This window comes from Rousettus aegyptiacus, unplaced genomic scaffold (genome assembly GCF_014176215.1).
Source record: "Rousettus aegyptiacus isolate mRouAeg1 unplaced genomic scaffold, mRouAeg1.p scaffold_m13_p_3, whole genome shotgun sequence".
NCBI lineage: Eukaryota > Metazoa > Chordata > Mammalia > Chiroptera > Pteropodidae > Rousettus > Rousettus aegyptiacus.
The window spans coordinates 36,265,063-36,280,259 of NW_023416306.1; the positions used below are offsets into that span (position 1 = coordinate 36,265,063).

Below are 15,197 nucleotides of genomic sequence, written 5' to 3' on the forward strand. Positions count from 1 at the left end.
CATGTTCAGGTCTTGACCCAGAGCTTTCTAGTTTTAGGGCCTAATTTTGCATTAGAAAGTATTTCATTGGGGACTGGAGAGAGAGACAGTAACCGTTAAGTAGCTCTTTGAAAACATGCTTCTTTAAAATGTGTGAAATTCAGATTTGATTTTTGCTATGACCAAAGTCCTGATTAGGGGAATGATGGTATCATGAGGTTATTTAAGAATTATTTGAAAATAATTCTGTTTTTAGATCCAAAGTTTCTTAGTTTGCTTTACCTGGAGTACATGGGTAGAAGGGCCAGCTGGGAACGTAGAGTGATGCCTACGGGATCTCATGATTTAATACCTCTTTCAGCCCAAATATTCACCGGGTCTGTATGTATCCTACCTGGTTATGTCCTTCTCTAGGAGTGCTCCTGACAGAATCACCTATTTGCATCCAACAGTGCTGAGTTCCTAGATCAAGGTGCAAGAACACGCTAGTCCTTTGCCGCATTTAGCGTTTGAACTGCATGAAGAATAGATATGTACCCTTCGGCAGACCCACTTCCCGGCCCAGGCTTCTGAGGTGTGATGTAGGTAGCCAAGTGGGCATGTTTCCACACATCGTCACTTTCTTCCCTTTTTTCCCATTGACAAGTGGGGATCCCGTTGATTTTATAGGTAAAAGCATTTGTCAGAATGTCAGGCAGAATATGTGAATGACCAGTTGGACTGCAGCAAAAAGTACAGCATAGGGTGATGACTTAATTGGGACCAGGTGTCAGTGGAGAAGGCACACAGATGTGATGGGGTGCGTTGTTACCTAATTGTTTTAATGTTCACCGAGAAGTTAATTGTCAGTGTAGAGTGTGCTAGCAAATTAGGTTCCCACTGCCTCAGTGTAACTGAGGATAAATGAGGTGTCATGAGTTTCCAATCTGTACCTCTGACACAAACACTTTTCCTGCGGGGAGGAGAAAGTTCCCTAGGGGAATCAGCATGGCAGCTAAAGAAATCCATTTGAATAATGTGCATTATTTTCGCATTAGGGGAACCTGTCTAGCATTTGCTGTATCCATGAGCCATGAGCGGTTTTTCCTTTCAGATTTGCTGGTGGTGGCTTCAGGGTTGAGATTTGGTTGGCAGAAGAGGTGCTTTGAGGTCTCAGAAAAGATGAAGGATATACGAAGGCTTCGTAACAAGTCTGGCAGCACTGACAGCGTCGCATTTCACTAAACTTGCTTTCTTTGATATTTTCTTGAGTTTACCTTCCAAAATGTCTACATGAACAGCTATTACTGTTAAATTGCTCTAAGAAAAGTAAAATTCTTAGAACAGGACTATAAAGACTGGTTGTATGCATACTGAAGCAGCTACGTCTATACCTTAATCTTGAGTGGGTATTCGGGGCATGAAATAGAAACATTGTCTAGAACATCAGAATAAACGTAACACAAATGCCAAATCTTGATGTTTCTTTTGATTTGATTGAATGCTCTCTAACTGTTCTCCTTTCATGGTAAGTTCTTACATGGAGGTATAGTTTAATAATTCCATTTGACTTTATTTTTGCTTTATTTTAATATGTTGTTCACTTATCCTCACTAGGTTCAAATCCTCTGCCAGCTGTCTAGTTAACTTACATCTGTTGAACTGAAGTGGGGGATATTCCTGGTGTGTGTTTTCACAAAACACAGTTCACCCCTTTAGAAAACTGTGCTCTGGATTTGACCACTCAAGGAGTGCACATCGGTTGTAATGTTGGAACATCTGCTTTTTCTTTTCTTAGTTCTTTTGTTCACTCTCTTAAGCATTCTTAACCATCACATCACACTGTTCATGCAAGAAGTGACCTTCAGGAAGCATATGTCGGTCATACCGAACAAATTTCCCTGTGCCTATTGAAGAGGCCTGTTATGATTTTAGGTTCCCAAAGAATTCCAGATTTTCTTAAGAGGGAGAGGTTGCCTCTTTGGGGGGAGGGGTGCATGTTTTATCTGGCCTCGCTTCTCATCTAGTCATGTCATGTGTAGTTTCTACATGAAGTGGAGAAAAAAATCATGAGAGAAAATTGGGCTAATAGGTCTTCTGGGCCTTCTCTCTGTCTCTGTTACTCAACATTCCAGGAGGGGTCATTTTTCTTTAGACAGGCTGGATATATGTCTCCCTTTATCATTTTACTTGGCTCTATGCCCATGTATACAACAGGAAAGGTGCAGAGGAACATCATGGTTTTAGAATTTTAGTTCGTTTTGAAATCATAATCTGTTTTCAGACCTTGATTTCCTCAGATTTAAATATCCCCCGTGGGCTTTATGAAACCCTATTTAGAGTTTTTGTAGAAGATGTAAAGTAAATAAGATGATTCCGGGGCCGGGGTGGGAGGGGGGGTGGGGAGGAAGATAATTTTGTTTAGTTCTTAAAATTTTAAAACAAAGGAAAACATTACAGTCTGGAAATCCCAGGCCTCGGGACATTTGTGATAGAAGTCTGCCCAATAATTACAGTGTTTGAAAAATTGGCAGATCCTTAAATTTTACCAGCTGCAAGGTGAAATAAAACACTGAGTTTCTTGGCTAGAGTAAGAGTATATCAGTGTGGTAACACTAGTTCTCATGCTGATGAAAAAAAACTGATTCACAATTAAATATTTATTTGGCAAATAAATATTTGAAAAATGAATTTTACTTGAATGCTGTTTGGTAGATTAAAATCTTTCAAAATATAGACTCTGGGGAGAGAGGTCTGTGGTGTAAGTATGTCTGTGGGACTATTTATTATCTGTGATTGCCATCACGTGAAACCAGTGCCGTGGGTACCCACACTACTTTGTTGTCTGCTGAGATCTTTCTTTATGTAAATCTTGGATTATAAATAGCGGACTCATGAGTGGAAAGGCAGGAATTTGGGGCGATTTTCAGGTCATTTTGAAGTAGGTTTTGAAATGTTAATTTTTAAATTTTATGTTCACATTTTTGGTATTGTGGACATACAGCGAAATAAGTTAAGGTGCGTGTGTGTATCTGTATATAAATTGAGTTTAAAAATCACTCTTCTGGGAGTGAAGGCACTTTGACTTAATGGGAAGAGCTTCTTCATGTAAGGCGAATCGCCTCCCCTCTGGGGATCCTCCAGATGAAATGAGGGAATGAGGAGGATAGACAGTATGTCTTTTAAGGTTGCTTTGGCTTTTTCAGAGGTTTGATTCTAATTACCTTCTGTGTTTAGAATGCACGGCTTTTTAAATAAAAGCAAAGCATCCTCAGTTTCCTTCTTTTACCAATGGCCTTTTAAGTGTTATTTAGTTAATGTGATCCTACCTTACCCTAGTCCAAATCTAACAAATCAAGACAGTCCTAAATTTTGAAGGATCCAAAGGATATTTAGTCAGTACCTAGTATAATCTGTCCATTCTTAAAATATGTGTAAAATGGCTCACAGTGACCATTGAAATGACCATATCCCACCCCAGAGCAATTAGGTGGTATGTGGGGAAAAACATCATGAGGGAAAAAGACTTACTGTACCATGGGACATCCAGTAATACCCATAAAGTCACTTTTGATAGCGTTTCTGGGGAGCAAACCAAAGAATTGTGAAGCTTAGGGTCACCGCCTGCAGTAGTTAACCAAATGGTGGTTGTTGCTGATGGTGAAGTTCATTAGGCTGGAATTAAGAAAACAATGGAAGCAGTGTCAGAGCTGGAAAATATCAGGGGTGTTTACACACAGGAAATGGGGTTTATGGGAACAAGGGTCAAAGGAAGTAGTCTGGTTTTGGTGGGGCTGCAGTGTGAGCCAGGAATCCCCCAGCTTCTGACGGGCTCTCTCAGGCCTTTCCAGCCCACACTCTTTGCTGCCTTGTTTTGAACCAGTTTTACAGCATCAAAGGTATGATGAAACGTTTTGTTTCATAACTTGTCTAAGTCTGCTATTTGATTGGGTTCAATTTTCAGATAACCGGGCTGCTAATTACTAACTCTGTCCAAATTTAGAAGAACTTTCAGGACTTTGCAAAAACACATTCAGATTATAGGCCTCATTTAAACTGCTCAAGTGGGAATTACAGTAGTAACTTCTAGCCTGGAGACTGGGAGGTCTCAAAGCTTGACAGGCTTACAGGTCCAGCTACAGAAATGCTATTGTTTCCAACAAAAACTATTGTTCCTAACAGGAGTGTTTACTTTTATGTTCATGGTACTTGACATCATTAAAATAAAATCACTAAAAAGCTCCTTGAAAGGTTATGGTTTGGATGCCCAGTGCTAGGTACAGTAGAAGGGCTAAGAAGCTGACAGTCTGATGAAAGGCTTTAAAATTGCCAGTGGAGATGACACCAGCTCTGTGGTTCTGCTAGGCATGTGGGCAGAGTAAAGTTTAGTACAGTACAGCCCTGCTCTTAAATGCATCTGCTCACAGTCTGGAATAGGATCCCTTGGGGCTGATGTCGTCTATAACGGGTGTATCTGGACGCTTTTTATACTTGAGTAAAATAAAAGCTAATGCCCCCCTCCTTGGCTCTGCTTTTCTGAGTGCATGTTAGCACTTGCAGGACTTTTGTTAAGTCTCTGCATCCTGTGGGCCTGGGTCAGAGTGGTCAGTTTTTAGCAGACATTTACCGAGGTAATTAGTTCAAAGATCCGGCCAGCTCACCTTTTAGCCCCCACACTGTGCTAAAGACATTACTCTGAGGTTCTCTATATTGAATTGACTTGGACCCTCCCCCTATTTTTCTGAAAGCATTCTGGTGTTTGTCTAGCTTGAACAGTCATGAATGAAAGCTCAGCTCACTTCAGAGTCAGCCCCTGAAGTGGGCTAAGAGGCTTCATTCAGATTGTCTTCTGGTCCCTGCTTTTTATTTCCTCACTGTGTGTGGTTGAGCTGGGAACGCTCCCATGGTGGGGTTTACAGTTGTCACTGGGACGCTTTGAGAACCAGGTCGATTACTTTGGTTCGCTTAGGAACGAAGACCCATTGATGGTTAAAAATGTACCATAAAAGATTTGCTGCGAGTACATACCACTGAATTGGAGGCGGTCCAAGGTAAAATTTGCCCTGGACCCGTCTCTTACATTATATCAGGGAAAGGTAACGTAATTGTCTCTTGGACCTGGGCCCCCTCCTTGTTCTCCAACATCTTTCAGAAATTGGGGTTATCTGGGCTTTGTGGAAGGAGGTTTTTGCACAGTTTGTTCAGCATTGTTGCAAGACAGTAACACATCACTGAACAAATTGCCCCCTTGCATATGCTAATCTCGCACTTAAAAGAACTCATTGTAACATGTTCTGATGCTTTAGCCCCAAGGGAGATGGGAATTGAAGGGCTGTCAGATCATGTCATGTGACCCCCCCAAATATCTAAAATGCCTCTTTTCTTTGGGTTAGCAGTTCATACTCAGTACATGTGAATGAAAGTATCCTGTGTGGTTTGTAGAAAAGATTAGTTCTTGTCCTTGCTTTTGTGTGTGGGAGCTGGACTGGCTGTTGAAGATTCACTGGCTGAGATTCCCTCTTTGGGTCTTAAATTTTGGTGCTTTTGACGAGGAACATCAAATCTTATTTCAACAATAAATTAAAAGATTTCAAAAGAGTTCTTTATCGTTGCTGTGGGAAGTGGTGATTCGCCTTTTAGGAAACCATGCTGTTAATTCCACCTATTCTCTTTGTGCCTTTTTAGAGTGACACATGTTGACTTTTCGCAGTCACAGAATATGTCTAATAGAATAATCTCAGGATTTACTTATAGGGCATTCATATTTCTTACCAGGTAGTCGCAGTGGGAAAGAGTAAAAACACATCCATATATCAATATCAAGCTTGCATTTCTCTAACAGTAAACAGAACAGAATATTTTAAGTGGATAGGGCCTAAAGGATCCACCAGGCTTTGGATGGTTTGAATGCATAACCAGGGTCTCCCTTTTAAGTGCTTAAAGCTCTATAAATGTTTGCCATCCAGGTCCTCAGATGAAACAAATTAAATGGAATGAAAGGCCGTGTAGGTATCACCTTTCTAAAACAGCTATCACATTCAGGTTAGGTTTTCATGTGTACAAAGAGACCTGGGAAGAAATCTTTGATTAATTTTTTTGTCTTGCAGAGTAATTCCCTGTTGGTCCCAGACAGTCTAAGAGGCACAGATAAACGCAGAAATGGGCCTGAATTTTCCAACGACATCAAAAAAAGAAAGGTGGATGATAAAGATTCCAGCCACTATGTAAGTAAATAAAGAACTTGAAGTCATATTTGTTTACTTACTTGCTTATTTTTCTAAGTGGGTATATAAGTGTACTCTAAGATTTTAGTGATAGTTCTGTATCCCTTAAAGTAATACTATAAAGGTGATAGATTCTTACATTGTAGGATTTTATTTCTCTTTCAAGCTGTAAATTATACTTCTGCCAGGCTCAGTATTAAATTTTAGACTTTCTGCCTTAGTTACTCATAGGAGGTGATGTAAGAATGCAGGGCTGGCTGGCTTCATGGGTGTTTAGCCTGTGCAGCTACCCAAGGTCCTGCTTGTAAAAGGGCCTTGTTTTGCCCTTGGTTTTAATGCTCTGGTGTCAGCCATCTTCAAATTCTCAATTTTTAAACAGGGGCTTGCATTTTTATTTTGTCCTGGGCATTGTAAATTTGGTAACTTGTGCTGCTAACATAGGGTAAGAGTATTGGTGTCACAAAATACCTTTTTGCATGCTGTTCTGATAGTATATTCAGGCTGGTATTGGGCCGTAAGGCAGAGTTCATCCTCTTCCAAGGTGAGCAATTTTGTGATTTGTCTGTGGTAAAAACAGAAGAAACATTGTTGGCATCTAGCTCAGACCCTTTAGGTGAGCTTGCATGACTGGTTGATGGGGTAAGGACTATTGACTCAGATCTAGCTAAAAATGCATTCATGAGAGCAAACCAAGCCGAATGGCTGGCTGTTGGCTCTGGTCTAAGGTACTGACAGATAACTTGGCGATTCCTTGTCCGTTCTAGAGTGTCTGTTTCAGGATGGATACATTCTCAGGAATAGTCTGAGAGCAGACTACTGAATTAGGCCACTTCTTGTTGCTCCTGGAGGAAGTATCTGCCTCTGGCTGGCTGATGTGCGGGCTATGTGGAGGTTGACACTGTTAGGCTTCTGCGTCTCCTGCTGGCTGGCCCATATCTATAGCTAACAGTGGGTAATGTTTCTTGAGGAATAACTCAAGTTGGTGCCAGGCACTGAGTGCTTTTACATGGATTGTTTTATTTAACTCATAAAACAGCCCTGTGAGTTTGGTACGATCACCTGCATTTTACAGATTAAAAAAACAAGCACAGAGTTTGTAAGTGATTTGCCCAAGGTCAGAGTTAGTGGCAGAGCCTGGAGGCAATCTTAACTCCAGGATCCATGCTCGTAATCGCGATGCTAGGATTCCCCAACCCAGGGCCTAGGATGGACATTTGGCCAGAGGTCTTTTGAATCAGTCCACACTTTGCACTATAAAATATCTGAAGAATCCAAATTTTTGAGATTGTTCCCAGCTCAAGCCTTTTAGAATGTATTGTTTACCCCTTTTGCTCAGAACCAGTGTCCCATGCAAGTGCTTTTATATATGGCATCAACTGTTAATGAGTTAGAAGGTCCATGACAAGCAGGAATTTGCTGATACAATTCTAAGTTGTTCTGCATGAGGCTCATGTATATGAGTTATATAGCAGTGAGTGAGCTACAATCCATAGTTCAACATGACTGTTTTGTAATGTCTGTGTACTAGGTATGTCAGGTTGTATAGGTGGTTGAGGGTGATGTAATGAGGTGATGTCGAAGAACCTGAGACAAAGACCTCAGACCGATAACAGGCATATGCGGTACTGTGAAGGTTTATAAGGCAGAAGAGTTCAGTGCAAGCTAAGATTTAAATTACAGAATACTTAAGGGCTCACTTCATAGTTCCATCGTAATAAATTAATTGTTTGCTACTTTTGCCAGTTTATGTTATAGAACAGTAACCATATCTATAATTATTTTTTTCTAAATAGATATGGGAGACCCTTTTAGCTTATATTTTTTTCACCACACCATCCTTGGGTTCTTTACAGCTGACAACATTTATGCTTTTCTGTGGGCTTTTCTAAGAGGAAGAAAATTTTCTTTAGTATTAGTATTTACTTTTATTACATAAAAATATTTCTTTCAGTGGACTTTTTATTTTGAATTACTTAGGCTTCATTGGTTGTAATTTTACATTTATAGTGAATTGCATGGTGCCTTTATAACAATGACTAAAATATATCTAGTAATATATTACTGATGAAATTAAATTGAGTCTCCACACATAATGTTCTAGGTATAGTTAGAAAAAAAATTTAAGACATGAATTTAAAGTTGATGGTAACTTTCTAGCCTGGACTTGTGGTCCCTAGAAGGCCAATGTGGGTAATATTTACACTTGTACTAATATTTCTCAAACATTATTTGTGTGTTCTTAATTGACATTGACATCAGTAAAAAGGACTATTTAGGTTATAAACTAAGGGCCTACTCCTTTTTGAGATTCGTTACGGTACACTACTTTTTCCATATGCTCATCGTATTACTTCATACCGAAAGACATCAGGACTTTTGGCTTAAAAAATAAGTAGACTTTTTCAGCCTGCCCCAACTTGTAGAAGTGATCATATCATTAAATCGAACAGCTTTTCTGAAGCCTTTTCAAACTCAATGCAACTTCAGAGTTTCTTCCCATTACCAAGTGTAGTTTTATGAAGAGACAGAGCTCTAGTGCAGGATGCTCATGCCCTCTAGATATTGCCATCCTTCCTTCCATCTCTCCAAAAAATTTCCAAGCTGATTGCTGAAGTTTATTCTTAACATGAGGTCAGATCTTGGTATATTTCAGCCAGTAACTAGCTTTGCTGTTTTTAGTTTTTTGTTTGCTTTATTTTATTTTTTGCAGTAATTAGTCACCTCATGCGAACATGATTTGTCTTTATAATTACAAATTGTCTGTGAATGTTAGATTGGTTGGCTGTCTTCAAGGTGATACACATAGAGGCAATGACATGAAATTGTGTTCTTAATTTGAAATCCAGAGGGAAAAGAGCTCTGATGTAATGCAGATTTTCAGATATAAGAGAGATTCAACTGTTGCAAAGATTTATTGAGCCCTTACTATCAGCCAAGCCTTGTATGCTAGACAGTGATTATGTAACTGGTATTGCTATTGTAACAAAATTCCTGCCTGGGGCTTTGTGTAGCCACAGGTCAGATTTGAAGGGGAGAAGGGTGTTAACTACCAGAGCTGGCAATCTGGGAGGGAGTCTGTAGGCATATCCCTGGTGGTTTTTTAGTTTGTTTGGTACCAAGAACTACAGAAATTTAACTGGGCCTCAAACCCTTGAATAAATGGCATTAAAAAATTTTTTTCCAGGACAGTGATGCTGACAAAAGTGATGACAACTTAGTTGTGGATGTGTCCAATGAGGTACCCACATTTTTATCAAACTTTATTTTTAGGATGACTTGTGAGAAGGGAAGTAGAGCCACAGTGTTTTGGTTTCTTATAACTTTATACATTAAGAACTGAATGGTGGTTCATGGATGGAGCAATAATGCTCTGACCCAAACTTTCATTTCCTTTAAAAAAAAAAAAAACACAACTATTTCCGTAGTCATTTTGGATTTCTAAGTTGGGTGTCTGGGTGCTCATTTCCTTCCCGTACCCTTTGGGCAAAATGTTGGAGCATGAGGAGAGATACGATTGTTCATAGATTTTTAAAAATTTTATAGTATCTTCATGGGTGTATTTATAAACACCATCCTGTTAACTATAACAATATTGTCCCCGAGTCCCCTAACTCTAAAGAACTTTCAGCATTTCCTTTAATTTAGAGAATTGGTGTGGAAATAAGAGTGTGTAAAGGGAAAGCTTTGTCTCATTGTAAGCAAAATCATGAAAACTTTGCTTATGCTTGTTGAGGACCCTTCTTCTCCGAGACCAAGCCCCACCCATTCACCCCGGGAAAATGGGATTGACAAAAACCGCCTGCTAAAGAAAGATGCTTCGAGCAGCCCAGCCTCCACAGCCTCCTCGGGAAGTTCCACTTCTTTGAAATCCAAAGAAATGAGCTTGGTAGGTAATAAGAACTCTCACTTACCTATTTAGCAGTTTAAGTATCTTTTCCTGTGGACCAGAGGACTCTAAAGTATTTGAAATGTAGGGTTTTTACTGATGGAGAGTTATGTTTTTAAGTGTTTAAAAGTGACACTCACCCTTCTGCTCTTTGTCCCCATACAGCTATGCTTTTCCCCTCTCAGTTGTCTATTTGGGCTGTGATTAGAGAGCAAAAACAAACTCCCATGCCCATCGCCTTCTTACTTGGGGGATATGTTCCTGGCACAGGCTCTCTGAAACTTCCCAGCTAGCACAGGTCAGACCTCTTAGGTCCTGAGAAGTCCACATTTTCTTAAGTTGTCCTTTTTACCTGGTTTGAGACTGACCCATCCTGTTGGGTTGTGTTGTAATTGGGTTGCTGGTCAAAATGGTGATGTGCACAAGGGAGCACTGGGGGGAGCCTGGACCGGTGGAGGGAGCAGGGTGCATTCAGCAAACACTGGAGTACATCATCTCAACTCACGATAACTCAGCCATAACAACCCTGCAGCTAATCCCATACAGTGTTGTTCATACTCATTATCCCATTTCACCAATGGAGTGGAAAGCCTGAGGAACTTGCCTGTTTACACAGCCCATCAGATCCGAAGCCAGACAGAGCTGGGGTCTCTCTCTAGCTCATGTGTTTTGCTACTTCACTGTAGCACTTCTGAGACAGACAGTGATTTAAAGGATGTAAATGGTTGAGAGGCAGAAGAAGACATCCTGTCACCTTGTTACTCTCCTGACTCCTGCACTTGTGGTCCACATTGGTTATACAAGCAAGCTGAGAATGACGCTTACCTCCAAAAGGCTATTCATCTTGGGCACATCGTTCAAACACAGTGATGGGATGAGTGAGGGCATTTGCCTCAGATGCTAGTTTGCTCCTCGTGGCCTTGCTGTCTCTCACCGCTAGTCTCACTCCCACTGCCACTGAAAGGCAAGATTAGAAAAGGGGTCCTTCCCTCTGGCATTGTTGGTGACCAGGCATTTGTTTCTGAGTGACTGGGAATTTTCTCTGAATGGTCATCTTTCTAACTTGGCGTAGATCCAAAGTCCACAAGCCTGATGGAAAAATACTTTTTAAAATAAAATCTGCGGAGGAAGAAGTGTGATCATGTTCTGTGTCTCTTGCTGGAGTTTTAATTCTGGCAGGAAGAGGAAAGGTCAACATTTCTCGCTCACAAGTTAATGCTGTCAACATTGTGTGGATTTATGAAAATTGGCTGAGGGAGTAGCTAGAAGGTGCCCAGTGTCCCAGCTGCTGTTGTGATAAATTGTGTAATATGGCTTGGATTAAAAATAATACTCATTTAATTTGTTTAATGATACCAGCATGAAAAAGCCAGCACGCCTGTTCTGAAATCCAGCACACCGACGCCTCGGAGCGACATGCCAACGCCGGGCACCAGCGCCACTCCAGGACTCCGTCCAGGCCTCGGCAAGCCTCCAGCCATGGACCCCCTCGTTAACCAAGCGGGTAGAGCATCACCTCCTGTGCTTTATTTTGTTTTTCCTTTCCCATCTTGCTTCGTCATCTGCTCATGTTGTGACGCCATTTTCCCACGAACGTGAAATGCATTTACTGCATTTCCTTCCTATCTCTGAAAAGCCGTGATAAGACAGACACAGATGTTCATTCTTGAGTTTTAGCAGCTGCACCCTGTTCTATCTCTGACTGTTTACATTCAGCTTTTCTTTTATTTCCAATTTATCCAAATCCGAGGGACTTCAATAAAGTTTCTGTAATTATTCTGAATGTAAGCTCCTTCCCAAACTATCAGTGTGTGTCTGAGTTTGCTAATATTGACTAAAATTCATCTGGCTGGCCCAAGTGTGCTTCTTGCTTGCTTTAGTCGGCCAGTTTTCTTCTGGTCTATTCCTCAGGAGTCAGGGGTCTCTCCTTCAGTAGAAATTGGGAGGCTTTCACTGAGACTCCAGCCATAAGTAAACTCATAACTTTCAACTTGATCTTCCTCATGGGGAAAGGAAAAAAGTTAATACCCTGGGCCCAAAGGTGAAGAGAGGCACCAGAATATTTCTTCTAAACCCGTGCTTTGGTTTATATAAATCCAGGATCAGGTTTTCATTTGGAATTGGTACCAGGGAATGGAAGGTTCGGATTGAAGGAGAAATCTTGGATTTTATCAAGAAAACCTTTTGAGGTTAAGTCAGGTAAATAGGTAGTGTCTGTGCCTTGGTTTGCCTTCTGTGAATTGGGTGCAATAATGCTGCTTAATTCCCCCTGGTTTCCCAGTGCTACTTAATATACCGAGGAGGAAATGTGTGGGCACTGCTTCCCCTGGGGTCTGTTCTTTCCTGGAGATGAAGTCAGTTCTGGGGAAGAAGGGACCCTGTGTATGAGTTGGAGGTGATTACCTGTCCCCCGCCTTCCCTCTTTCTCCTTCCCTCTAATGAATGACACTAAAAGCAACCCCGGAATGACCAGCCAGGCTGGACCTCTGCAGATAGTTGAGTCACATGTGGCTTGTGTTTTCTTGCAGCAGCTGGCCTGAGGACGCCCCTGGCGGTGCCCGGCCCATACCCGGCCCCATTCGGGATGGCGCCCCACGCCGGCCTCAATGGCGAGCTGACCAGCCCTGGCGCCGCCTATGCCAGTCTGCACAACATGTCCCCACAGATGAGCGCGGCCGCTGCCGCCGCTGCCGTGGTGGCCTACGGGCGCTCCCCCATGGTAGGTGACAGCAGTGGGTTGAGCATGCTGGGGTCGTGCTGGGCTCCACAGAGCTTGGAGGGCTGGGGTGGCAGTCCTCATGCCTCGGAAACAAAGACCTGGTGTTCCCACTGCACCCGCCTCCTTTTATCCACCTTCATCCGTATGCTGCTTCATTAAGTTAGGGCCAAACACTTTTCGCTTTACTGTGTTTGTGGATGAAAAAAGGCAGTGTTTAGGAGCTACTTTAGTGGTTCAGGGGACATCTGGTTTTCTCCCAGCAAAGTAGATTTTTTTTTTTTTTTTTTTTTAGAAGGTGATGAAATGAATCAAGTAGCTCACAGAAGCCTTTTCATTAGTTTTCTTGCAGGTTTTTTTTTCTCTTTTATTCTTAGGAAAAAATATTTGAGAAGTCATAACTTTCTCTTTCCATGCCTGTGTTATTCTTTAAACCCAATAACATGGCTTAGGTGTAAACATGATCTCAGAGCAACAGGCAAGAACACAAAAGAAATGAAACCATGGGGCAGGTTCTCTTCTTGTCTTCTTGCCCTGCCTTCTGCTACTGTGTACATGGCCTCATTTTTTACCAGGAAAATACAGATATCTTTGAAGTATGTCTTCTCTCTCTTCTTTGAATAACATTACTTCCACAAAACTTGGAGTGGGGATAAGGTTCATTGGTTTTTCCCTTCTGTCACAGTTGTGGGAAAGTCTGTGCAGTGGAGGGTAAGATAGTCTTAAGCAAAGAGGGCAGCTAGGGGACTAGACACCATCATTAAGGTGCACAAAATCCTGAATGAGTTAAGCATTAACTTAGACCAGTGGTATGGAACTAGGGGTGGTTTTGCCTCCTAGAGGCATTCGGTAATATCTGGAGACACTTTAGATGATCACAACTGGAGGATGCCGTTGGCACTTAGTAGAGATCAAACATGCCCCTAAACATCCTGTCCTGTCCAGGACAGGCCCAACAAAGGACTATGTCGCCCAAACTGTTGACAGTGCCAAGGTCGAGAAATCCTAACTGAGACAGCATACTACTGTTGTGTGTAATTATTTGGACAAGGCAGAACATCCTAAGTCCACAGGTAGCATTGACCATGGGAAGCTTGTTCTCGGTGCACAGAGATCACACTCTGTCCTGCCTCCCAAAGAAGAAGTACACCTTGTGCTTTTTAGAGTTGGTTGTATTATTTCTTGCATTATAATACTTTGAAAAATGCTAGCATGTGGCACTATTCCTGCTTCTGCTTACGTCGCTTTGGGGAATCTAACGGGAAGCCTTTAGAGATGCTCACAAAGTGCCTACTCTGTTTAAACTGAGTCTGTGATGCCTTATTTTGTTTCCAGGTGGGGTTTGACCCTCCTCCTCATATGCGAGTCCCCACAATCCCTCCCAACCTGGCAGGAATCCCTGGGGGGAAACCGTAAGTACCTCCAACTCCTCGGTTTTGTTTTCAAGGTGGTTACTTAGTCACAGGTATTAGCAAACTAGGATCCCAAAGGGAGCACAGGCCTGGGTGTTTCCAAGGAGATTTCTAGTGTCTTTTCCTGAGGAGTGCTAACACTTTCTATAAATAGGCACACTGTAGGTGTCATGCCTCCGTCTTCTCACTGTGGGTGATCTCATGCATTTAGTTATTTCTGGAGAGAAGCTCTTGGAGACAGGGTAAGGAGGTATGCAAGAACTGGGGGCAGTTGCCCCTCCTCACTTGACCCTTTTTCAGAAAGCCGTTCCGCTTCACTGTGTGGTGAGAGGGTAGCTGTGGGGATTTTCACCGGGACTGTGTTATGGGTAGTAAGCTATCACGAACTCTTGAAATCTCAGAAATTTGAAACGTTATCTCTTTACCCAACTCAGAGCCACCTTTGCTTTATCTTGGTGGAAATGAGAGTTGTGTAAAGGGTAGGTTCTGTTGGATACCAATATCCAAGGTTGACTGCCGAGTAAAGTTTTGTTGAGTGCCTTGCTCCGAGAGGTCCAGAATTACAGAAAGCAGAGTGGCTGTGTGGGGAAGCAAGAAAGATAGGTTAAAGGGTGAAAGAGCATTTAGAATTTAAAAAACTGTTATTCCTCCTTGGTCACTTGAAATCATTTGCTTTCTATAATGTTCTTAGTAATTAGAAAAGGGATTGCTAAGAATTCCTTGAGTTCTCAATTTTTGTACAAAACAAAATCGAAGTATGTCTTACTTTCTCAGCAAATATCTGCCTTTCCCTAGGATAGAAGGTGGCTGAAAGCCTGTTCCAGTTTTGTTGATTTTTCTAAATAGATATGCATGGCATAGGCCTTCAGTTTGTTTTTGTTATACTCTCTCCCTTTGTGTATTTGCAATGACCGCATAAATTAAAGTTGAAAGCAGACATTATTGCATTATTTTGAGTGGTCTCTTCAACTCCCTGGTCATCCTTGTGTGGTTTTGATTAG

The 15,197-nt window shown here is 41.7% G+C and overlaps 1 protein-coding gene across 13 annotated transcripts in view; it reads left to right on the plus strand.

The window, feature by feature from the left end:
- The window catches only part of TLE1 (TLE family member 1, transcriptional corepressor), an 82,028-nt gene that overhangs the window by 47,341 nt on the left and 19,490 nt on the right, over positions 1-15,197 (plus strand). For 8 of the 13 annotated variants that reach the window (XM_016158639.2, XM_036238451.1, XM_016158642.2 and 5 more), the window contains 7 exons: positions 6,066-6,182; positions 9,367-9,420; positions 9,916-10,068; positions 11,428-11,572; positions 12,169-12,267; positions 12,597-12,787; positions 14,120-14,196. In XM_016158639.2, the coding sequence (XP_016014125.1) occupies positions 6,066-6,182; positions 9,367-9,420; positions 9,916-10,068; positions 11,428-11,572; positions 12,169-12,267; positions 12,597-12,787; positions 14,120-14,196 (836 nt within the window). The remainder of the gene's footprint in view (positions 1-6,065; positions 6,183-9,366; positions 9,421-9,915; positions 10,069-11,427; positions 11,573-12,168; positions 12,268-12,596; positions 12,788-14,119; positions 14,197-15,197) is intronic. The other 5 variants (XM_016158644.2, XM_016158643.2, XM_016158647.2 and 2 more) reach the window with 1 other exon arrangement.